Source organism: Megascapheus bottae, chromosome 8, assembly GCF_031878675.1.
Source record: "Megascapheus bottae isolate mThoBot1 chromosome 8, mThoBot2.hap1, whole genome shotgun sequence".
Lineage (NCBI taxonomy): Eukaryota > Metazoa > Chordata > Mammalia > Rodentia > Geomyidae > Megascapheus > Megascapheus bottae.
Genome location: NC_143516.1, coordinates 41,737,800 through 41,764,503, shown reverse-complemented (window position 1 = coordinate 41,764,503; position 26,704 = coordinate 41,737,800). Strand labels below are relative to the sequence as shown.

General features: G+C 42.5%; 1 protein-coding gene across 1 annotated transcript in view; it reads right to left on the bottom strand.

Annotated features, from left to right (window-relative positions):
• Nucleotides 1–26,704, bottom strand: part of Prep (prolyl endopeptidase) — a 92,569-nt gene that overhangs the window by 4,266 nt on the left and 61,599 nt on the right. Inside the window, exons 10-13 of the mRNA XM_090338363.1 lie at nt 24,852–24,955; nt 8,978–9,114; nt 6,205–6,299; nt 1,692–1,823 (exon numbers count right to left, since the gene is read on the bottom strand). Coding sequence (XP_090194489.1) covers nt 1,692–1,823; nt 6,205–6,299; nt 8,978–9,114; nt 24,852–24,955 — 468 coding nt within the window. The remainder of the gene's footprint in view (nt 1–1,691; nt 1,824–6,204; nt 6,300–8,977; nt 9,115–24,851; nt 24,956–26,704) is intronic.

Below are 26,704 nucleotides of genomic sequence, written 5' to 3'. Positions count from 1 at the left end.
TTCAGTCTCAAGCACGGGAACCTGTAAGGCACCCAGAACTTTGGTCTTTGAGTACAAGCTCCCTCTCCCAACCAGAATCCCATCACTTCTCAGGCCCGCCAGCATCAGAGCCCAGAGTTAAGCCTTTCTTTGGCCTTACCTGGTCTACTTACTAAGGCATGTTGGGCCCCTATCAGACTGCCTCGGCTTTGAGGGAGGGAGTAGAGTAGGACAGACACTGATGCTGTGGTGTCTGTTTTTCTCCTTCAACGACTAGGGAAATAAATGCTAAACTGTTGAAGAATAGCGAATGAAAAAAAAAATCCAAGTCCTTCCCTATAGTTCTTATTTTTAGTACTTATTAATAACAGTGCTTCCCTCTGGAGACTGACTCTTTCTTGGGGGTGGGAGAGGTAGAAATTTATACTCTTAATATAAGCAAGAACTTGTTGGGAAACTCCATCTCCACGGATAGCTGAAGGGACATGTCAACAAGCACAAACCAATTCCTGGATATAAACCTTCAAAAACATAATGGAGTTATTGAGTGAACCAGTAAAATACAAACAACTCTCCCACAATTGATTTTTGGTTCATTGTTCCAATTAAATCTAATATCTCATCTATCATCCTTATGGAAATTCAGCTGGATCAAATTCAGAATGCATCCCTATATCACCACTTCTTACTAGTTTCAGTAACACAACCTGGCCCAAGGCATTGGTCTGTAAGCAAGACAGAGTCTTCTAATTCTCGAAATTCTCGTCTTATTTCACACAGGAAGGTGAGTGTTCTGGATGACGTAAGGTCTGACTTGGGTTGGCCTCCTATTGAAGGCTTCTCTGAGCCAGGATAGGGGACTGCAGCCTCTGGAGACAGTGAAAACTCTATGAAAGTTTTGTTCACTGCCACGCCCAGTGTCCCGGTGTCCAATAAATAGTGGCTGGATGGACAAATTTTGACATTTAAGAATTGAATCGATATTTTTTTCAAATTTATTTTTTTTAATTTTCTTTTACCTCCATCTACTCTTCCTCCTCCCTCCCCTTTTCAGGGCTGGAGAGCCAGGGCATCAATTCAAATTAGACAAGTACTCTACCACTTAGCTATATCATCATCTAGAAAGATTTTTTTTTTTTTTTTTTTTTTTTTTTGCCAGTCCTGGGGCTTGAACTCAGGGTCTGGGCACTGTCCTAGGTTTTCTCAGGGCTAGCACTCTACCATTTGAGCCATAGCCCACTTCTGGCTTTTTCTGTGTATGTGGTACCGAGGAATCGAAACCAGGGCTTTGTACATTTTAAGCAAGCACTCTACCACTAGGCTACACTCCCAGCCCCAAATTTTTATTTTTAAAGACTATACTGGGAGAAAAATGTATGAAAAGGAATTCAGGTTTTGATTTGATTTTGCACATTTCAAAGAATAGGACATAAGAATGAACTCATCCCCTGATTTCCCCCCTAGTATTAGACTGGAGCATTGTCCCATGTTTTGAATGGATATGTGTTATTCTGCTCTGGCTACTATGAATTAATTCAGATAATGTACCTGTCTCTGTGCATGTCATTTATCAGATGCCCATCTACACATGGGTTTTGCTTTTAGTGCACCACTGCTTTTTTCTGTGAAGCCCGCAGTCAGAGCTTTCCAGAGTATCTGAAAAGCCCCTGGGAGTCAGGCAGGAAGTCCAACGAGTACAACTCTGTTCTTACCCACTAAGAGGCCTCCATTTGAACCTCCATTAATCGTCAGCCTCTTGGGAGACGTGTAGCCTTCCTTGATCAGATATTCAGCAGCACACTGAAAATCATCAAAGCAGTTTTGTTTGTTGGCCAGGATACCACCTACAATGTGTCCAAGCAAAAGACATGTTCATTAACAACACAGAATAAGCTTGGCCTGAACGAAATGCAAAGGACCATGGCACACAGCTTCAACTATTGGCCGCCTTAAACAATACTTGCAGAAACCATACTTACAGAAATGCCTCGATTGAAGTTGTGTGTACTGTTGAAATTTACCACCAAGACCCTAACTGTGATCTCATCTGGCAAATCTATCTTGTGTTTGAAAAGCCTAGAGCTTTAAAATGCCCAAGGACAGCACATGATCTGTTTAGTGAGGAATACATGACCTCAAAAAGCATCTCTATTTCGGGAGGCTGAATGTCAAAACAAAATGAGACAACCCCTGGGATTTGTACCCGGCTCAGAGCTGGTGCTGAGGTCACACATGCTTCCCTGATCCTGAGGGTGGGTGTGTGCTGCCTTCTCACCCCTTCTCTCTGTGGGAGTTGGGAATGGGTAAGTGATGATACATTCACGCTTTGGGGAGACTAGAATGATTCCCCAAGACCTCACACACTTCCCTGGGAAATCTGCCCCCTAACACCTGTTAGTCATTCCCATGTGTTAAGCCAAAGAAATTGCTAAAGAGAGAAGCACTCACAGGGTCTTGAAATATATGAAAGCAAAGGCCAAATGTATGTGCTCCAAGGAACAGACCTCAGAGGAACAGCCGCTGAACAAGAAGCAGACCTAGATGTAATTAGATACTGGAGATTAACCACTTCTGCAGAAATTCAATTAAACATGAAGCCATGCTGCTGAAGGAATTTTTTCTCATCAAAATAAATGTTAAGATTTTAATAAGAAATTTATCGGTGAATTAGAACAGCTGAGATTAGTTCCCAGGAATAATATCGTTGGAGGTTGGTGACTATTTTTAAAAGAGCATTACATTTTAAATTAAATAAACAGAATGAAATTTAGATCTCCCAGTGTTCTGTATGCTAGGCTATCTGTAACTGGAAAATGTCCCCTTCGGGTCTTTTTACTGCCTAACTTTATTTTATTTTTAAATTTTTATTTTTTGCCAGTCCTGGGCTTGAGCTCAGGGCCTGAGTGCTGTCCTTGGGCTTTCTCAAGGGTACAGCTCTACCACTTGGGCCATAGCTCCACTTCCGGCTTTTTTTGTGTATGTGATACTGAGGAATCAAATCTGGGTCTTGGTGCATGCTAGGCAAGCACTCTACTAGGCCAAACTCTGGCCCTTACTGCCTAACTTTTGAGAAAGCTTATGAATCAGTCAAAACACATTTTATCTCAGTCAAACTCCAAGGTGCCACTTCTAAGCTTTGGGCAGAAAGTTGGATTGAATAAATCGAGGGGGAAGGGAGAGCTAAGGAGGCCCAAGGATACCTTCTCTACAGAATCATGGTGATGCCAATGACCAAAGGTACTGGTGGGGGAATTCAGTTCTCTCAGGACTGGGGAAGACACACATTGGGGGGGGGGGGAGGTGAATAACCAATAGACAAGAACTTGGGTGAGCTCAAGGGGCAGAGTCTTAGTAAATAAATTGGATGTGTAAATGGTATGCAGAAATGTTATTCTTTCCTGAGAAGTATTTTTAGTTGCATAAAGGGCTTTAAATTCCAGAGTTCTGGTGATCAGTGCATCTTGGTCAATCTCACCACTTCCTCTGTCCTCCATCTTGCCTCACCCCATCCTTACTCCCAAGTTGTAGTCATTATACATTACATAACAATTATGTATTTGCTCATTCTTCCTCCCTCCATTTGTGTACCTTCCCCTCATTGCCCCCTCCCCTAACATGTTTTTGGCTTCCTGGTATTTTGTTAAATCAGCTCACTCATTGTTGGAAGGCATTATGCTGCTGGACTTCTCCAAGTACACCATTCCTTTACTTCATGTCTGTCTGCATTTAACCCCACATATATTATCCTGTATGTTTGTATTTTAGATCTAATTTCCACATCTGAGACAATGTGTAGCTTGTTTCTCTGAACCTGACTTAAGTTTTTCTAGATCTATCCATTTCCTTAGGAATGACATTATTTTAATAGATGAGGAAAATTGTATTGTATATATGTACTATATTTTCTTGATCCATTCATCTGTTGTAGGGCATCTGGACGATTTCCATAACTGGCTGTCGTGAATAGTGCAGCAATGAATATGGATATTGAAGTATCTTTGCTATATCCTAAATCTGGGTAGATACCCAAGAGTAGTATTGTTAGACCATAGGTGGTTCTGTTTAGTGTTCTGAGGACACTCCAAACTATCTTCCGGAGTTGTACTAGTTTACAGTCCCATCAACAATGTAATAGCATTTCCCCGCTTCAGTGTCTGTTGCTTGTATTCTTGTTGATGGTCAATCTCACAGGAGTGAGATGTAATTTCAATATTGTTTTGATTTACATTTCCTTTATGGTCAGGGATATTGAGTGTTCCTTGAACTTTATTGGCCATTCTTGTTTTTTTCTGCTAAGTATTTAGCTTCTTTGCCCATTATTGAGTTATTGATTTGGGGGTGGGAGTTTACTTTCTTTGAGCTCCTTGTATATTTTGGATATTAGGCTCTAGACAGATGCACAGCTGGTGAAAATTTCCTACTTTGTAGGATGCCTGTTTAGGTCAGTGACTTTGTCCTTCGCTATTCAGAAACCTTTTAGTTTGATATAACTCCATTTGTCAATTCTCTCTCCAATTTGCTGAGCCCCAAGAACTCTACTCAGAAAGTTTCTGCCTGTGACAGTATGTTCTGATTGGTTTCTCCTACTTTTTCCTGTAGTAGTTTCAATGTTGCAGACCTGATGTTGAGGTCTTTGATCCATTTTGAGCTGACAGTAGTACAAAGTGACAGACAGTGGTCCTATTTCAGTCTTCTACATAGGGATGTCCTAAAGAAATGTCATATTTTCTTCCCAGGCATATCACAGTGTGGTTTTTATGTAATTAAACTCTACTATCAGGTCAACATTTTTCAGGGCAATCTAGGAAGCATCAAATACTTGATAATTAGGGATGATATCAGACTATGAACTATGCATCCAGGTGAAGGGTGGTAGCTAGGAGCCATGGGTACTTAAGAGCACTCAGTCTTGCTAGGATGCTTCGGTAGTCTGTTGTCTAACATCAGCACTTGGGATATGTGCTGGATGGCCTGGGTCTTTTCTGTGTCTTGGTATTAATACTAAATGAAGATCTCTTCATGGGCTTATCCCTGTGTTCACTAATTAGTGAAGGAAAAAAAGTAACTCAGAGGCTGCAGCCTCGCCAGGTGGAGAAAGGAGATGACAAGTGTGAAGGGTGGTCTCTGAAGCGGACTCTCTGGTCTGGTGCTGCTGAGCAACCCCATGCATTAGAGGTGCAGTAGAACATGCAAAGTGCTGTTTTCCACCTCTGCCTCCCCCAGGACACTGGACCAAGGCAGGGGAGGCACACAGCAAGGAGTCAATCTGAAAATTCAATTCTTGCTCCACATATATCAACAAATGAAAGAGGCAGGGTTTTTAAGAAAAAAAAAAGATGATTCTAAGAAACTCTGCCCCTCTAGGGTATGAAGCTGAGTACTGACCTTCACGGAGGTCAGAGGACGGAGACCAAAGCTAACCAGAAAAGGGAAACAATTGCATCTGGTGTCTAAAGCCCACGTGCTATAAACAGGGTTCCAGCACCAGCTTCAGTAATGTTGGGAACAGAAGGTTTCTCTTTTAGAACAGGACCTGTTCTGAAAAATGCTAAGTTCCCCCCAGGATGCACTTCACACACTAAAAATGCACGGTGTAGCCAGGCATGGTGGCTCATGCCACCTAGCTACTCAAGAGGCTGAGATCTGAAGATAAAGGCTCAAAGCTAGCCTGGGAACAAAAGGACCTGAGACTCTTTTTTTTTTTTTTTGGCCAGTCCTGGGCTTGAGCTCAGGGCCTGAGCACTGTTCTTGGACTTTCTCAAGGCTAGAGCTCCACCACTTGAGCCTCAGCACCACTTCCGGCTTTTTTCTATGTATGTGGTACCGAGGAATCGAACCCGGGTCTTCATGCATGCTAGGCAAGCACTTTAACCACTAGGCCAAAATCCCGGCCCCTGAGACTCTTATCTCCAATTAACCTCTAGAAAATGGGAAGTAGGGCATGGCTCAAAGTAAGGTGGTAGCCTTGAGCTGAAGAGCTCAGGGATAGCACCCAGGCAGAGTTCAAGCCCAATGCTCCCCCACCCCCCAAAAAAGCACCCATGCATTGCTAAGAACGCTTCTATCAAATGCCTGCTTTGTTATCAAAGACTATGGAGAAAAAGAAAAGAGTTGATTTCAAAGGAATTATCCTTTGGCTGCTGTGCCCTCAGTCCTTCACTCCACTCTTTCCAGGAGAAAAGGATCAACTTGCACTAGGCGGGCTGCAGAGGAAATGTGACTCACCTTTATGCCATGTCTCTCCATATTCACCCCCACCTCGGATGTTAGCCACTGCCAGGACGCCACCCATGTGTCTCACAAAAATGAGCCTGGACACGCTGAGGAACAGGGAAGACAGTTTAATCTTGCAGTACCTGCCTACCTACTGAGTACTACACTCAAGACTGTCCTTGAGGACAATCCTCACACTGTGGCATCTCAACAACAGCCCAGCATGTTCTGTATTACTTGACTAAAATAACGCGGCTTCTGATTCCTGATCACTGGCAAAGTGCACACATCTTCACAAGCACTGCCCTAGGCTGGTAACTATGTTGTGACATAATTCATACCACAGACACAGAAACAACCAAAGGCTCTCATTCTACTCTCACCTGATCTTTGAAAACAACTCATTTGGCAAGCAAAACACAGCTAGGTCAAGTGGAAAGCACACTGGGCTCACAGAGATTGCTGACTGTGGTCCCTGTCATTGGTAACGTTCTCCAAACGGTTCAAGTTGGGTAATGAATCCTTTAATTTCTTTTTGCCAGGCCTTGGGCTTGAACTTGGGGCCTGAGTGCTGTCCCTGGACTTTTCTGCTCAAGATTAGCACTCTACTTCTTGAGCCACAGCTCCACATCTCCATTAATATGTCCCTCCCTCCACCAACCCCAAGGTAATAGTGTTCAACTCCAGGCCTCAAGCTTGCTAGGCAGGCACACCACATCCTCAGCCCTTGTTCTGTTAATTTTTAGATAGGCCATGCCTAGGGCTGGCCTCAGACCATGATCCTCTAGCCTTCGATAGCCAGAAATCACCTGGCCCAGGCTGTTGGTGGAGATGAGGATCTCACTTTCTGTCCAGGTTGGCCTAGATTTCCAATCCTCTCACCTTCCGAATAACTGGATTTATAGGTGTAAGTTATCACAAGTGGCCCTCAAGTTTTTCACACAGAGTGTGAGAGGCAGAATAAATCAACCACATAGATTAGAAGAACAGAGTTTTCAGGGGTGGAGACTGTGTTGTAGAAGTAAACAGAAGGAACTACAAATAAAGCTTCTAAGGAAAAGTATTAAGTCCTTAGGAAAATTTGGATTTTTTTCTTTCCTATGATGAAAATTAACTTTGCTTTGAGAATGATTTCTGAGCATTTTACCATTATTCCTTCTAGTAATGGGAAGATATGAGGAAACCTGAAGATCTAGCTTTTCTGAGCGCTAATTTCCACATTATCAAGGATGAAAGGAACGGTAACAAATGCTGGGGTAGATGTAATCAGACCAACTACCCCTAACTGGTCAAATTGATTTTCAATCACTTGGTCATCCTCCTGTATCTCTGATAGTCTCTCCTGAAATTAATGTAGCCATTGGTTTTGGGATGAAATGGCCTGGGGACTCATCTCTGGATTCCCAACAGAGGCTTAAAAAGGACTTACGGCACAAATGCACAAACACCAGTGCTTTGGGCTACAGCAGATCCGCCGTGAGGCTCTTGCTATTCACTGGTTGCTCAGTTCACTGCCCCCTCCACCGAGCATTGCTCTGACTTGGAACTGAAGCTTGCCATGTTACCATTCTGAGTGATAAACAATGACGTATTTTATTTTTTATTGGAAACATTGGGCTAATCTAATGAACCGGTGTCTACTGGCTTGCATTTTCAGACTACTAATCTCAGAAGAAATGTTGGCATATGATCTAACCACACAGATATGGATGTACTAATGAGCCAACAAATCTCATTGCCTTGGAAGTCCTGTCTGTGGGCTGCTATCCTACAACCAGGGTTAGGGGCACATTTGGGGTGGTGCCTGGTATGTGACACTGGAACAGCAGGGTAAGTGAGTGGCCACCACGACACCACTCTTCTTTCCCTTCAGTTTATTCCTGAGATGACACCACGCAAATCTACTTCATGAAACACATAGCCCTCTACCAGCACCTCTCTAATAAAAGGATAAAGTCAAACTCCTTAGCCAGGTGTTTGGCAGGGTGAAACTGGTTAAAAAAACACTTGAGGTCACAAACTGACTTTATACTTGATAAAGCATAAAGTAATGAGCTGCTATTGTTATTGAGTGTTCAAAACAAAGCACCCTCTTTCTTGTAGTTAACTCTGGGAGAGCTGGTTGGATCCATTCTGAGTCTATGTCTGGGGATCCTGGTAGTCACCAATAGAAAAGACGCTGGGTGAATCTGTGAATTGGTTTTAGTTATGAGGTACTATCTGGAAGTTAAATAAAGCTAGGGTTGCTGTTAGGAAATTTCCTGCTTTATTTAAAGATGCTCAAGGTAAATTCCATCTCGTACCAGGAATGGGATATTAAATATCATGTTTGCAAATACAAGAAACTATTTTCCTCCCCGAATGTAAGTTATCACAGAAACAATAAGCATGTTACAGTTTAAAACAGATGAAGTCATATTCAGAAATATATTTACGGCTGAATTATTAAGATCATTTATAAGTCTCTGTGCTGGTGGAAAATTATTAGCTAAAATTCATTTGCTCTAAATAGAATGCTAAGGAGAGCTAAGACCTCAGCTGACTCTAATCTTTCCTAGGCAGGGAGCTATGAACTCAACATCTAGCTCTAGAAAGAACATTAAGAATCCTCTAAGTCCTAAGCATATCCAGGTATTTCCCAATAACTCTGCCCCCTTATAAAAACACCAAGCAAGACATACAGCTATGAATTAGAAAAGCATTAGTAGACTGGTCTTTCGTCACTTTTCACAATGTATATATAATATCCAGGACACAGCAAGTTCCCAGAGTGTTCTGCACTTACCTGTAGTTTGGTGTGATAGATATGTTGAAGCCGCCATAGCCGTATAAGAAAGCAGGATGAGAACCATCCAATTTTATGCCCTTTTTATGCACAATAAACATTGGGATCTTGGTACCATCTTTGCTAGGATAGAAAATCTGGAACAAAAGAAAGAAAAATTCTTAGAAGCATTCAAGGATTTATGAAGCAATGTTATAGCTGAGAGGAAAAAAACAAAACAAAACAGGTATTATGTTTTCTTTTCAGTATGTGTGATAGCACCAAGAAAACCTAGTATCATTAAAGGGCTATCTGATGCAAGGTAGCTTTCTGCTTTATATAATGAAGAAAAGAGCATGGGTTTGAAGCATGGGTCTTAGGACATGGCTATCTAGCTAGGTGCCCTAAAGCAAGGTGTCTAGTTCTACCCAGGCTCCAAGTTCATCTCTAGAATGTAGCTACCACCTTTAGCCTCTGTTGATTGGTAGGGGTCACATGGAAGAGACTGGGCATCTAACTCTCCGCTCTTCCTCATCCTTCTGAGCACTGGAAAGTGCTCAATACTGCTACGCTGCCCAGTAACTTGGCTTAGGGAGACTTCTTGTCTTAAGAGCAAACCTCACAGTCGCCTTCCTCTCTGAAGGTTAAGGCACTCAATACATCTTCATCTTTCTATGTTCAACTATTAGATGTTAGAAACAAAACAGATTAGTTCAGAGAGTTGATGTCAAGAACAACACAGACATTCTACCATTCCTGGTTAAAAAGAGACTTCCTGCAGTACTGGTAATGAAGACACATCAAACCTTTCTGAATCTGGTCATCTCAGGCAAGTTCAGTCAACACTACCATATTCATTACTTTTGGGATAAAGGATTAAGAGGAGAAGGATAAGGAAGGGAACATTAAAAGCCATTTAAGTGATAAGATAAGCTACACAAAGCTGATAATGGCTTCCCCAGAAGGAAAAGCAGTAAACAGCTCTCTCTTTAGGGGGCAAACTTCCTGCCTGGTTCTGAAACATCTTTCTGACCATGTTACAAAGAAGGGCAAATACCTTTAGGCTTTCCACACCAAGAGCACACCACAGCTTTTCCTATAGCTGTTCTGTTGCAGAGGTTGCTCTGAAGTCCTTGCAACTGAGTAGAGGTGGAAGACACAACAGGAAGTGATAAATGCCTACAAGTTTGGTACTTTTTTTTGAAACTTGCCAACAAATAAGAAATAACTGCTTTTTGTATTACAAACTTTGAAGAAGAGATATGCTTAGAATAGAGAAATCATGGAGAATACCCCGAAGAGTTCAAAACAACCAGAAGAAAGTTTTATTTTAAAGTTGGCTGGCAGCCACTAACAGTGTGTAACAGTGGGGTGCGGACCAGGACAGGCAGAGGAAGAGGAGCCATGTGAGGTGACTGGGGCTGAGCTGCCAGACAGGGCTCTCACCTCTTGCACTGGGAAAGCTTTGGGGGTACTTTAACCACAGGCAACAAGAACAATGGAGCAGACAAGAAACAATTTCACTTGATGCCACCTTCATGGAGTAACCTGTACAAGACTGAGTTCCCCAACTGTTCATATTGGGCCAAGTCCCCGCTCAGTCCCCACTGTGGCCCTGCTCTCCCCCAGCCAGCTGCAGCTGTATGCCTCTTGTCCCCACCGACCCTCTATCTGCCTCCAGGTGTTTTGTCACTCACAGCTTCCTCCTAACAAACTACTTATCTGAAGTCATCTGCGCTCTGGGACTCCTTATCTTTCTATATGTTCCAAAGTACTTTACATCCCCAGTGCACCACTCAAATTAATCCCACAGTAGCTGTGTCCAGGGCTTCCTATATCACTCCCATCACCATTTCCCTTCCCCTCCCCTTATCTGCTAGAAGTTCCTGAAACATCTCCCAACCTCTATCTCGGCAAGGAAAGAAGGATCACCCAGACCTCATTCTCTTTCTTAACTCTCCACTGCCTCTACTCTTCCAATTACTACTTACTTGTTTTGTATTTTCTGTTTCTTTGAATTTAAAGACCCAATGTTTCCTATTTATACATGACCTTCTGTTTCATCTGATCTGCCTCTTTAGCTTAATTTCCATCTCCCATTACTTTCCTACCTTTTCTTATCCCTGTTCTGTTTATCCCTGTTTTTTCAAGGGTCGATGAGTGCCTCCCTCCCCCGTTTGCCCTTCTATTGCTATCTGTATACACAATTAGATTCTAGATGTTTCCATAACTCAGGCTAATATTAGGCACTTCCTGCTCCCCTTCATTTTGCAAACTATCCAGGTTTAAAGACCCATCTTAAAGAGGCTACCTAAAATATCATTACTGGTGCAAAAAATTATGTCATTCATGTAATTCATAATATGAAGGCCATCTGTGCTTTATGAACAGATAGCTGTCTAAAAACCATGTGTTAAGTTTCCATTTGTGGATAGTTTAATTTCTTTGGCAATACTCAAGTTCAAGTTAATAGGCAAAAAGACTTCTCAAACTGGTAACCCATGAGAGAATTGCCAATATTTATAATATTTAAATGTTCACAATACATTTGTGGGGTCTAATGTGACATTTCAATAGACAGATGCAATGTACCACAAACAGTGATGGGGTAAGTGGTTATCTCCTTTACCCCCAAACATTTCTCAGTTTCTCTGCACCTATTGTTTTTGAGCCTCCACTATGAGCATGGTCCTGTAATGGGAGGCTGAAGCTTTTATGGGAGCCTTAATGGACAGGAAAACAAAGTGCTTACGTGGGTCTAACAGATGCACACTTGAGTAACAGGAATATTCTGTCTGTCATCCCGGGCTAATGCCTTATGAGGTTGACAAGCCCTGTTTCTTCCTGTCATGGTCAGAACAAACAGGAGTAGGTAATGTGACAGATCCAATTCAATGCAGAACCTGTGACTGTGCTGCTTCTTACCTTCACAGGCTACAAGCACCATCAAAGAATCCGTATGGACAGTAAGCCTTTATCAAGAACATCCCAAATCACACACACACACACACACACACACACACACACACAGCCAACAACTCAAAAGCACAGTTAATTCACATTAGAGAGCCAGCCAAGGAGAGATCAAAATTAAAAGTATACATTTTAAGAGTTGCTTTTAATTCCATTTTTCTCTTCAAATCTTAAGTGACTGGAGAAGGTAGTTCTAGCCTCTTATTATTGTAAGGAAGTAAGGACCAAGAAGCTGACTCAGAATTTTGGTATTGGACAGGAAAGTCAGCAAAGACTTTGTCAAATGGCCTTGCTACCTAAAAAGTCCTAATGTAGGTTTTGTAAGGAGCCAGTTCACCTGGATCTAGCTCACCCAGATTCTGAGCAGCAGTTAAACTACTTGGCTATTATTTACATTGGTTCACTAGAAACAAGCAGAGACTACTAGACCAGGTAGAGGTGAATCTGCCTCCACCTTGCTAGAGGAAAAAAAGGCTCAGCTGCTGGTGATTGTAAAACCATGGACCCTACAAGCTGAGCCACCTGTCCTGCCTAGGCTGGGTCAGGAGATGGAGGTTCCTGACTACACTGTCAAGCGGTGTAGACAGAGCCATCTCATCTATAAGAAAAATGACATGACTGTCATCTTTATGTAGATTCACACAGAAAACAAAGGGGCTCTGGCTGAGCAGGTGGGAGCTGCCAGGACCAAGTAGGATGACAAAGAGGAGATCTGAATTGCTCAGGTGACATTTTGGGCCCATGATATGTGGCCCACATTATCAAGCTAGAAAAAGGGCTACAAGTTTACTGCTAAACTGCATTAATTACACACTGGTGAGCTTTCTGCACTTGAAAATTCTTCATCAGAAAAAACACAATAAACAAAAAAAATTTTAAACCTTGTTATTCATTTTCAGGACCACACAGTGTGACAATGTTACTTTGCATTTAAATCTGACACCATTAAGCACCAGACTGCAAGAATCTGAGCCTGGGCGAGGACCACACTGCCTTGTGGTCAGAGAAGGGTACTTGCTCAACAATCAACTGAGCCACCTGGTAAACAAAGCTGCTGGCAATTGTTTCTCAGACCCAAGAAAAGAAAATAATCTCAGATCTGAGGATTTTTAAAAGTTCTAGATACAAGGGAGAGGTGGTGAGGCCAGGATTCATTCAAGCCAGCTAGCTGTCCGCCTGTTTTACAAAGGACAAAATAAGATCCAGGAAGATATGTGACTGCTCATTATGGTACACCATCATCAAGTCTCCATATCCCCAATCTGGATCCTTTTTTCTACTATACCACAAAATGTACTTCATTACTTCCTTGTAACTATCTTTATTGGAGGCAGCTATAAAAACATTACAAATGTTAGGCCCTTCTGCATGAGTTTTAATATATTCATCCTTTCTTCTGCGAGACAATGACCACCAGTCTCTAGGGAATATAGGGACAAATGTCATTCTGCTAGAGGTGTTATGTCCTATTTGCTTTGCTGTGTTCATTATGTACTTAAAAAGGAGACTCATTAAAGCATTTCAAAAGCTGGATTTCAGATACTGAGAGGATTATTATCTTATAATGAGTCTGCTTAGAAAGATGACCCTTTCACATAGCCTGTGTTGCCATCTTGGAGACAGATTACTATTAGTACAATACAGACCCCAACTGTATCTTGCCATGTCATTCCACCGACATTTTCAATAGTATATCTAAAAGACTTAATAGACACAATTCACAAATCAAACAACAACAAAAAAGGCCTGAGAGGATCATAAAGCAATTCCAATTTCCCTAGCTGTCGTAGTGTAAATGTACTCTCCCTTAATTATAAAACTTAATCCCTCGAATTCATGTTGACGGTATTTGGGAGGCAAAGCCTGGTACATACTATTAGGTCTTCAGGGTGGGGCTAATATGATGGAGCTAGTGGCTATAGAAGGAACCTGAGTGGACACAGGCTTGCCCTATCCTGTCATGGGATGGCATTTGCCATGTGAAGATGAAGCAAGAAGGCCTCACCAGACACCAGTGCCATGACCTTAGACTTCCCAAAGACCACAACTATGAGCTGATTAAACTGGTGTTTCCTAATTAGCCATTCCTGGTATTCAGTTACAGCAATGGAAAGCAATTAAGATGATACCCATTCAAACTGACTTCTAGGTTTGAGTATGGAAAGCCATGTTCTAATAAATGACCAGTCAATAGATCCTTGAGCTGAATCTTTTCGATGAAAACTCGCTCAAAGTTTACATTTATATGAAGCTTTCAGAAACAACCCACACCTATTGTCAAATGCGCAAGCCACTGACCATATAGTAAGTTTCAGCACAAGATGGCCGTCGCTGAAAGTATATCTAGCTGTCTTCACATATGCATCTGGTTTCAAACTAATGAAATAAAAACACCTTTAAAGGAAAAAGTGGAGCAAGTAAACTTAATAAATCAAGAGAACGTTACTTTTCCTGCAAGCAAGAGACACTAGTTATAGACAGACCAACTCTCTCCCTTGAAATAGTATATTCCTTGAAATGAATACATGTACACATAAAATCAATGTCTCTTAAGCCCCTTCCATCTGTGCATCCATTTAAGTTTCCAGATGCAATCTCAAATGACACAGCTCATGCCCTCAGAGGCCATGTGAGGACTCGCATTATCACCAATCATAGGGCAAGCTCCTCCATGAAAGATGGAGGTGAACTGCAGAGGGCAAGCTCTTCAGAGAAGAATGCTGGTGACAGCCACTCCTGCCTAATTTTAGAGCCTGAAAGAAGAATGTTCATAAAAGGACATCAAGCTTCTCCTTTTATCAGAAGTTGACAGGGGCCACTTGTGTGGCTATGTGCAGCCAATAAATCTGACAAGGAGCAGAATGCCCAAGATTCCACAATCGAGGCAAGGAGGGAACAAGACATTTCATCACACAAAGAACTGAGCAGAGGGCGACCTGGTGACTCAACTGCCTGGCAAAACAAGTTTATGAAGAACTTTCTGGGGATGGACCGGGCGGTCCCTGCACATTTCTGTGTAGTGCTGAGGCTAAAAATATTGGGCTTCATTACAAGGTTGTAATCCTGTCTGTTTTCCAGGCATTTAACTTTGGGGGAGTAAGGAGGAGTTGAAGAGTCACCTTTGGGCAGAAACTATAAAGGGAAAAATCTATTCTGGACTAAGTTTTCAAAGGATGGCTGGACACTTTTGCAGCTGTGGGGATTTAAAGGTTCCCGAGGGGCACCTCAATAAAAAGAAAAGTCAGCCTATTTGAAAAGCTGTATTCATTCGTGGGTATCCAATGACACCCTGAGAATACCAGTAGTCTCTGTGGAAACTCATGAGCTCCAAGATTCAGCCAAATGTTCTGGAGACTAATAATTCTATTTCACCAGGTTAAATAGTAGAGTAAGATATGAAATAGAAAGCTCTCAGCGGGGCACTGGTGGCTTATACCTGTCATCCCAGCTACTCAAGAGGCTAAGATCCATGGATTGCAGTTCAAAGCCAGCCTGGGGCAGGAAAATATGTGAGACTCTTATCTCTAATTAACCACTCAAAAATGCAAAAGTAGAGGTAATAAGTAGTGAAATATCAACCCTGAGCAACTGAGCTAAGGAACAGTGCTGGGCCCAGAGTTCAAAGTTCCCGTCTCCCTCCCCGCCCCCCGCCCCAATCAATTATGAACTCAAGGTGAAAGGAGCAGTGTCAGAGGCACAATTAGGCCCATACAACAGCACTTTGGTGGATTGTCTGCAGTTCACGTGCAGAAAGCAGGGCAAGTGAATGCATTTGACAAGTATAGAACAGAAAAGACAACTTCTAGTTCCTCTACAATCTCTTTGTACTTGATGCAAACACATTATTAAAGTGAAGGGACCCTCACCACATGCAGATAGAGAACCAGATGTTTGGGCTAACAAGGCCTCAGATATGGCTCACTGCAAAGGGACTGGACTACTATTCATGGACCGCATGTTTTGTTTTATTCACATATATGCACACGTTTTCAGGTGTGCATGGAAGCATTATGGTAAATCAAACACAGAGGACTATAAGCTTGGTACTGTTTGCAATCATTCAATATTTGTTAAATTAGTAAGTAAAGCAGAACTGCCCATTAAATGCTCTAGCCCTTGCCCCCTATCGCCAATACCTTTGGCCACCTAGCTTCAGTTTCTCAGGCACAAAGCCATTCTCATCTTTTAGCCTGATGGCTTTGCTTTCTAGCAAATCAGCTGTCCCCAGTCTCTGGCTACTGATCAGCCCGAAATCTTAACACCTCCCATTCTTGACAAGGCCTTTCAACTCTTGGCTTTGATTTCACAGGTGCTGAATCATTCCTGACTTTAACCACGTTCTCTCTGGGAAACTTCCCGTCTATACTTCCAAATCCCAGAATCCCAATCACCTATTCTTTTCCAGAGTAAATTAGGACTGTATAAACAAAGCCATCAGCTCTTTGCTATTCACTTGTTTGACTCCTTTCCTCCTATCACACAGGACCAACCCTCCTGTCCCCAACCTACCAAGCTGTCACTTGAGTATTTCTAACAATGAGAATCAAACTTAAAAAAAAAAAAAAAGAGGCCATTCAAATAATTTGAAAGCCTATGAGAATGTTATTTCTTATCTGAATATGGGAAGATAATCAAAAATACAGAAACAGATTGGTTAGCCAAGGGCCTAGAGAAATAAAACTACTGATATTAACATTCCTATACTATCATCTAAAGTTCTCATAGGCTTAAAAACAAGCACTAAAGTCCCTCCTAATTAGTTTCCATATTATTCACAACAGGGCCTTCTTCCTCAGTTCTTTCTTTAGTTTAAATGCATGATGTTTATCTAACTTAATTTCTTTATGTGCACTAAGCACTACAGTAAAAGACTCAGAAGTAGCCTTCCATTTTATTCTGTATTGACTCCATGGGAGATCATTCTGACTTGGAGAAGCAACTAACACCAGTCATACACCTTGTAAAAAATGCTGAAGTCACACTTGAACCCAGGTCTTCTGGCTGCAGACTGCATGCTATTACCCACTATTCACAAGGTGGAATCAGCATGTCTCCAGACTACTAGCAATTGCTCTCCTTCCCTGCGGCTTTGTGTGTCTCTTTCTGGACTCTATGTTCAGCCTCTGCTTCTGCCCACAAGACAGTATGTACTTCACAATCATATGTTGGATAAATGCATAAAAGAATGCTCAAATTGGTACCTTTATATTTCAATTAGAAAAACAGTAGGAAAAGCATTTTAAATAGCATTTCATTAAATATCCTGACAAATGGAGCAGCCTAGAGAATATGGCCTTGAAATGCTCATAAGCTGAGAAGTAATAAAATAAAAATTAACTCTGGCTGAACCCTTTAAGAGATCATATAAGCTTTTTAAGGTCGCAAATTTTCAACTTGTTGCTCATAAAAATTATTTAAGCTCTGACATTTTCTGTATGTGTAGCCTGTTCCTCTATTAATTTAGCAAAGCCAGGGCAGGAGAGCTTTATGGCGCTTAAATTGTTTAGCTATGCTAATTTACAGCAAGAGCTTGCACCTGCTAAATAAAAAAAAGGCAGATATTTGAAATCCATCGCAAATCCCCATTAATCCCAAACTACAGCAGAATCACTTATTTAACTGCAGCAGCAAAATAAAACAACCAAAGCATAGAAAAGACAAACTCTGACCAGAATATTTATTAAGAGAAGAAAGCTATATAGCTGTTTTGTTTTTTTTTTTTTTTTGGTCTGGTTCACTCCTTAAGGGAGTGGATTCTTTTTTTTTGCCAGTCCTGGGCTTGAGCTCAGGGCCTGAGCACTGTCCTTGGACTTTCTCAAGGCTAGAGCTCTACCACTTGAGCCTCAGCACCACTTCCGGCTTTTTTGTATGTATGTGGTACCAAGGAATCGAACCCGGGTCTTCGTGCATGCTAGGCAAGCACTTTAACCACTAGGCCAAACTCCCGGCCCGGGAGTGGATTCTTAAGGACTGTACTGTTGAAGAAAGATAAGATGTTAGTGAGGAGGGGGTGCAGGGGTTTATGCCACTAAGTGGTTCATGCTGACCAGATAAAACAGAACTGCATAAAGCCAAGCATGGTTCTGAACTGTGTCTAGAACCACCAATAGCACGTAATTACCTTTTAATTTGTTTTGACATTCAATGAGATACTAACTTGCAGTAAAACACTGTGAGAAGTAAATGCACATACCGCCCCCCCCACCACATCCCACCCACCCCACCTCGCCCTGTGTCATGGTACTGGGGCTTAAGCTCAGGGTCCTGTATTTTTGGTTGGCTTACTTGCTCATGGTAAGTTCTCTACCACTTGAAACATGTCTCCACTCCAGAATTTTGCTAGTTAATTGCAGATGGAGTTTCGTGGACTTTTCTCCCTGGGTTGGCTTCAATTCATGATCCTCCAGGCCTTAGCCTCCTAGGCAGCTAAAATTACAGGTGTGAGTCACAGGTACCTGGCTATAAAATAATGACCAAAATACTGAAAAGGACTTTAGAAATAACCCATCATTTAAACTCACATAAGGTGCATGTTATGGACAGGTCTATTTTTTTAGTTGGGGTCATTCCAACCCAGGTCACTAGCTAGTAAAAAATAGACTCATCTTCTGTTCTGGATCTGGTGCTTTTAGACACTGTGCAGAACAATTTGCTTGTAAAATTCTCTGGGACATAGACATTTATGTGAATTCCTACTGGATAAGCCTAATGTGGCTTATAATTCACTGGTCTGAGACTCTCAAACAATATAAACACCAACCCTTGAGGAGAGAAAGAAGCCATCCTGGATGACCTCAAGTTATTTAAGGAACAATCGTTAAGGAGCCCAGGAGCACCAGAGGGCCCACTGGGAATTCTGAAGCCAGATGTGCACACCATCTGGCTGGCAAAGACAGGCTGCAAAGAGGTGGTTCATTAAAAGGGATAAGGGGAGAGTCAGGGGTACTACCCCAAACAGATACCTGGAGGCAACCTAGAAGAGGGGAGGAAAATGAAAAAAGGGAAGGGGGAATGAAGGCAAAAACCACCCTGTTCAGAAATCTTGCAATGAAGATAACAAGAACAATTTCTGTTTGATTTATAGCCTAAACTCAGCTGAGGAATGCTTCTTTGTATTTGTGTAGTAGAAAAACAAACCACAAATAGTGCAGGGAGCTTATCAGTGAATCCAATTTTGCCTTGAGCATCTATCATAATGAAATGTTTCTAAACACAGAAAAATATACTTTTTAATCACAGATACTCCTTTTCCTTATTAGCAGTAATCAAGAAAAATGAAAGCTGGAAATGAGGACTTGAATCATGGCACCAGCTCCCATGCCTGATGCTGAGATTTAAGTGCCTGGCCACCAGGTGGCGTGGGTCTTTTAGTCTCAGGGCCAACACCAAGAATCCTACAGCATACCTGTTTACTTTGTATGGGAAACCAGCCCTCTCTTCTTTGATAACAGGGTTCTATTTCTTTTCTAAGCAGGACATATTTTCTCTGAGATTAAAATGTAGGTCTTAATAAGTTTTCACAATAAGGTGTAAGCAGATGTAACATGTCACCTTGTAGCAAACAGCCTCAGACGCCACCTCGCGTGTGCCACCATCATTTACTACCACCTCCCTGTGGGATAAGAACAGCATGGCAGGGGGCCCAAACCATCTAGGACTTGGAGGTGATGCTAGAGCAGGGGGCCTGGGAACCTACATTGACAAACATCAAAGGAGATTCTTTCTTCCTTAAAAAACACCAAAAAAACCCACCCCAAAACAACAATCAAAAAAAAAAAAAATCCTGGATCTAATTAAGCCAGCCCAGACTGGTTTCAGACTCACAGTCCTAGTGTTTCAGCTTCTAAATTCTATGATTATAGGTGTGTACTTTTTGTGTGTGTGTAGGATTGGGGTGTAAATTTGGATTCACATGCTCAACTTTGCTTGGTTGGTACTCTACCACTTCATCCATGCCTTCACCCTGGCTTTTTGCTGGTTAATTACAAGTGAGAGTCTGATGGACTTTTCAAACCACAATTCTCCAGATCTCAGCCTCCTAAGTAGTTAAGCTTACAGGCATAAGCGTCTAGCATCTAGTTGCATTATATATACATATATGTGTGTGTGTGCATGTGTATATATACGCATATATGCGTATGTGTTCATACACACACACACTATTAAAATGGCAAAAGGCAAACATTGTGAGCAAACGCCTTGCTAAAAGGAAGTCGCAAGGCAAAGCCAAGTCTCCATAGTGCTCCACTGGTGTGCCCCATCCCACATCCCCCAGGACAGCCGATGATGGGGCTCATCTTCCTGGCATGTTCTCCATGTTCTAAGTCCCCAGGCCTGGTTCAGCCGGTGTCCTGGTTCCCAACTCCAAGAGCACTGCACATGTCATTCATAAAGGAAACAGGACCATATCCTCAGGGCAAAGTTTACAGCCTCCCGTATCTCCCAGGTTTGCTGTATGCTGATTGCATACTTGAGCAGGGCGCACTCTTCTTCAGGCGGCCCTGTGAGAGTTACCCACACAGCCCATATATAATCCCAAGCTGCTGCAAAGCGGAAGAGAAAGTACACACGGTATCGGGGAGACATCAGCACTACAGATATGAGACACATCATTTCACTATTACAAGATAACAAGGAAACAAAGACTTATGAATGGTACTGGGATTTGAACTCAGGGCTTCCTGCTTGCTCAGCTTGCTTGCTGGCTGCTCTACTACTTGAGCCAGCATTTGCCAGTTAATCTGGGGAATAAAGTCCTGCCTAGGCAATCCTCCAGGTCTCAGCTTCATGAGTAGCCAGGATTATAGGGTGTGAGCTACCCATGGGTAGTCAAATCATTTAACAGTTAATCCACAGGAAGGGGAAAAGAACAGACATATGTGCATTTTAAATGTAACACTGGACACTCTATCTAGTACACCTACATAGCATAGGCGGGTATGTGTTTATGCAAGGATATGTCACTATGAAGCACAAATGCTTATGCAATAAACTCTTGGGAACAACGGATCCTGTTCTAGGCAATTTCCTGATCATATGAAAGCGTTCAAAAAGTTTTTACCAAAAAATGTTCCCCATTCATGTTTTACTAGTATGTCCTAAAGGTTTCTGACTAATACCCGATTACACAAACACAATGTTACAAGAAAAGATTATTGCCACCGAGTAAGGTGGCACACTCCTTGTCATCCTAACTCAAGAGATGGAGGCAGGAGAATGGGAGATTCTAGCCTAGGATATAGAGTGAATCTCTCTCAAAACAAACAAACAAATAAATAAATAAAGGAGTTTGGCCTAGTGGTAGTGTGCTTGCCTAGCATGTACGAAGACCTGGGTTCGATTCCTTGGTACCACACACATAGAAAAAAAAAGCTGGAAATGGTGCTGTGGCTCAAGTGGTAGAGCTCTAGCCATGAGCAAGCCCAAGGACAGTGCCCAGGCCCTGAGTTCAAGGCCCAGGACTGGCAAAATAAAATAAATAAATAAATTAATTAATTAAAAAGGGCTGGAAGTTTGGCCTAGTGGTAGAGTGCTTGCCCAGCATGCACAAAGACCAGGGTTCGATTCCTCAGTATACCATACATAGAAAAAGCCAGAAGCGTTGCTGTGGCTCAAGTGGTAGAGCTCTATCCTTGAGAAAGCTCAAGGATAGTGGTTAGGCCCTGAAGTCAAGCCCCAGGACTGGCTAAAAAAAGGGGGGGGCTCACCCCCAAACTCCCACCTGCCCTCAATATCACTAGTTCAAAGGTCAACTCGTCAAGCACATGGATGAGTCACAAATTAATGTTCTGAGAACATGCTGTTTGAATAGCAACATCTGTATGTTATCCATCAAAATTAGTTATTACCAAGTCTAGAAAACTCTAAAAAAAAAAAATCTGATTTAAGGTAGGAGAGGGGATAGAAGCCGCTGCCTGGTTCCCAAAGACATCATCTAACTCTAACATTTCTGTTCAGCTGCAAGGACAATCACTTTCTCTGTGGTACTCATGTTTCACATGTACAGGCCAGGGGATTTTCAGAAAAGAAAAATCCCTGCTGATGGTAAGAGGAATAAAGGTACTAAAGTTTATATCAAATAGGTGTAATTCTTACTATTGTCTTCTAGGATTTAAACTGCTTTCTTCCGTAAGTATGGGCACCTGATTCTACTGATTCATTTTTGTCCTTTAGAAAATGCAGGAACTGCTGTGAGTATAGCACCTACGCGGTGTTTTAGGCTAACTATCCATTTCAGGTCTATGAATTTTATCTTTCATTTTAGGAGTTCAGGTGATTGAACAGTGAGCCACTGAGAAGCCAGACCTCTGTTCCTTGAGCCGTGATGACGCCCAGTGCCATCTAAGGACACAGCCAAAGCCCTCATACAGAGTCTGGAGGTGAGATGCTCCCATCCACATAGCTACTCAATGGTAGAAAGGCAGAGGCAGTGTATGAGTGAAGAGTGTGGTAAAACAGTGGTACAAAGGTGAACAAAAACAACAGTGATACCCAATAGACTATGTTGGAAATGAACTTTGACACTTAGGGAGGAAGGGACTGGGGGAGGGGGAATGGGAGAAAATTAGGCAGGGGGTAACGCTGTTCAAAATAAAATGTATTTATTACCCGACTTATGTAACTTTAAGCCCTCTGTATATCACCTTTACAAAGGAACTTAAAAAATAAAAACTATCAGGAATCTTAATCATGAAAGCACTCTCTCCCAGAGCCCTGTACCATGGTCAAGAAGGCTTCTCCTTCTGGTTCTTTTAACATTCACAGATGAAATAAATGCAAAATCCAAACTCAAATGGGAGCAAAAGTGACAGTTCCCTGCGCTAAGTGTGTGTGGGGGGGGAGGGGGATCCATCATCTTTCCCCAAATTGCTGTGGGTTTTACCATACGCCTCTGGAGTGCCTTCATGTGACAATGGCAGGTTCCCGATAGAACACTGCACACTGCCACATTGAAGCTTGATGGCAGACCTATGACCCGCAGCTGATCGATTTCCACTCCACACAGACACTTGCTCGGCTGGAATGCTTTCTCTCCTCATTTAGAAATAAAATTGCTACATTAAGAGGTGGCAACTGGTTTGCCATCTCTAAATACTATCATCACTATCAGAGCAGGAAAAACCCATGGTCTGACGGGAGAAGCAGCTCCACCCTCCATATTGAGAAGGAGGGGCTGCTTTCCTACAAACTGCAGGAAGGTGGAGGAGAGGAGAATAACATCTTTTCACACAGTGGAGGAAGCTCTGCAGTAGTTGTGAGGAGATCTGAGACCTTCTGGGCAGCCTGCCCAGTCCAGGTGGGGGCTGCTGAGTGGCCCTGGCACTGCAGGCAGGAACAGGCCCGTCTACCCCCTCAGGGGTGTTCAGGCAGATATTAAAAGCAGACCACAAGGACACCCAATGTGATAGATGACAGGGACACGTTTCACACACCCGGAGGAAAGGAAAAGCAGAAAAGAATGATACCCTCAAGGTTGGCAGATTTATAAAGCCTATGTGAATTAATGAACCATGGTTAATAGAAGACTGTAGGTCCTCACAGGAAACCCAGGCAATGGCTCACCTAGCCAGTCAAACTAACAAGAAGTCAGCCAAAGGGGTAAGAAAACTTACAAAGGTTTTATATTTACTTCCATTGAACAAAATATATTACATTCAATTTCCCAGACCCATAATGTCAAAATAATCCTAAAGGAATCCCAACAACTAGATAATATCCCCATTTTACAGATGGAAGGTTGTGACAGGAGGGTCATGTGGTTTGCCCAGAGCCATCCTACTAGCATAGGACAGATCTCAGGTCCACCCAACAGGGCTTCTATACAAAAGCCCAGTGTTTCTGATTTTAAGCACACAGATGAGGACCCAGCCAACCATTTCTGAACAAACCAGAATTATGATGTATTTTAGGCCTTGTGGGTTATACCACCTGTTGTAACTCTGTCAAAATGGCACATCAGCCAGGATGTATGTCAACACACAGCACAGGCACTGTCCACTGAGATACCATGGCTATGTGTCAAAAAAAGATTTCTGACACCGGACAGGTTGGTATATAGCAGTTCTGTGCCAAGTCCAACCACCTACCTTTTTCTTTGTCAACAAAGCTGCATTTATACTCTAGATCCACTTCACTAACTAGGCTTAGGGTATTTCTAGCCACGCTATAATAATGCTCAGGTTTCAGGGAAACAACTTTCGGATCATTCCAGATGCTTGAATTTAACATTTGTCCCTATCTTTCTTCACAAACCACATCTGACTCCTCACCGATGGCCCGTGACCAGGCCCTAGGTTGGAGTCTTGTTAAATACCTTGTGCCCTCCTGGTGACTTCTTGCTGCAAAGAGTCCACATTGTTCATGGTCTCCAATCAACTGGTGATTTAGATTCTGTTACCCTTGGGGAGCCTAATAGATGATGGATTGAGATTAAGCATGTGGAGAAACGACTATCCACTGGCTAATCCATTTGTTCATATACATTACTGCGTACTTGTTGAGGACTGGGCAGCAAGCATCAACCTGCAGACTTAAAAAAATGACTCACAGCACCAGACCAAATGCTTCTCACACAGCAAATCTGAGAGGCCTGAGCTCAAATACTATCCATTTTCCAGCAATCAGACAGTGACAATGGCGCCATTCTGACATCTACTACAATAAGAGACAAAGAACTTCAGTGTCTTGTGGAGAACAGAAGCCACAGGAGCAGAACCCATGGACCGTGAGAAGGCAGAGATGGCTCACTACTGAGTCCTGAGCTAAGCTAGGCTCACTACCTGGAAACAACAGAGGCCCCACAAATATTTGTGGTATCACTGTGGATGACCTCAGTGGCTTCTGACAAGGTGGAGTGTCAACAGTTAGCAGGTGAAACTCCCACTTCCTAACTCACACAAGAAGGTGATCAGTTTCTCCATACCTGGATTGTCTGGTAATCAGAGGCATCGAGTCCCTTCACAGTTACCTCTCGGAAAACTCGGGGCTCCAGTTCCTCTTTGGTGAGGTCACAGTGATAAATGATACCTAGAAGGGAAGGAAGCCTCAGATTAGTTCACAAGACTCACTAGATGCCAGGGCAACAACAAGGACCACAAAGCACAACCAGATCCTCAAGCTGTTGACACTTGTTAGGTCCACCTGGAAGAAATGACCTCTTCCATTGGCTCTCTCCCCCTGCACCCTGGAGGTCTTCCAGTCTGAGGTATTTCCCCAATCCTCTGAGAGGCTATGCCCTTCTCCCTATATACTCTCTCACTTCCTGCCATAAGCTCTCTTGTTCGCCCAACTCCATCTTGGGCAGTAGGAGTCTCTTCTTTCCTCACACAATAAACCCTCTTCTGAACTGCGTGGAGTTTCCTTTTGGCAGCCCTTACAACACTGTAGTAGGAGGGTCTCTACTCCCAGTCATGAGAAGCCAGCCTGGCACCATGTAAGACTGCTACCTCCCTTCCATAACACTAACCCAAGTAGATACCGCACAAGAATCTAAAGCATTCTGTAAGTGAAAGTAAAGGTAAAATGCCTAACAGTGGAAACAACTGATTTTCTCCAAGCCATTCCAGGTAGCTTAGGAACAGAAGTCAAAGAAAATGATCAACTTCTTCTGGGGCCTTTAACCCAGGAGATAATTGACAGAAAACTCCAATGATTTGCCCATGGTCAGCCACTCGTTGGGGTTGACGAGGTATCTGGGGCGTCTGCTTCCTGTCACCTAAGTTACCCATGGATAGCCATCAGTCGTGACTTCAGTTTTGCTCTGTCCATTTTGATTATCCAGAAATTGTACACAACACACACACACACACACACACACACACACAAAATTACGGTATACCAAGAATTCCAGCTCATCTGACTACTGACTAAAATTCTCCTTGCTGGGTTTAATGCTAATCTCCCACATTTAAGAAACAAAGGAGTAATAAGTAAATAATATGAGTCATTAATGTTCCAAAACAATGACACTTCTGTTGTTAATGAAACAAAATCAGTCAGAGGGGTTAGTTTGGAAGTAGCACCTGCCTACATAATATTTTTATCATAAGCTGTGGAGGATATGAAATTGGTTTTGTGAACCTGGTGCTTGCTAGAAACCCTGACACCAAGCGGGACTCCCACAGGGCACATTTAAACGGATGGATCATGGATGGTAATGGCAGCTATCTTGCTCTATCTTCTCATCCCTGTGTGAATGTACTTCACTAGTGACTAGAAAATGATACTCTGCCCTCCCCGCCCCTGCAATCATGGGCAAGGAGTAATGCATCTAACTCCTTAACAGCAGTGACAGCTAATCTTTATGAATGCTATTCCCATTCTCGTGCTTCCAGATTGTTTTAAGGTTACTACAAAAGGGCATTTGACTAACTGTCAGTAAGAAGATGCATAACATGACTAAACAACTGGCTTTCTCAGTTTAAGCCATACTTGGGATATTTGTTAAAATGCATCTGTAGATGTATCTTTATATGTACAGCACACTCTGGGAGCATGCAGCCTGATTCATTGCTACATGGAACCGAATACTATCCTTGCCTATATAAGTGCAATCCTGAGAGCAAAAGGCTGCCTTCAGATATGAGGGTTTTTTTTTTTTTTTTCCTTTTGGTAGTACTGGTATTTGAACTCAGGTTTCATGTTTGCTAGGCAGGAGATCTAGCACTTTGAGCCAAATCCATAGCAGCATTTTGGCATCAGATATTTTTCTAATAGCTCTGGAATTTTTTCCCAGGCTCTCTTTGGATCATGGTCCACCTCCCTGGAGGTGTGCAA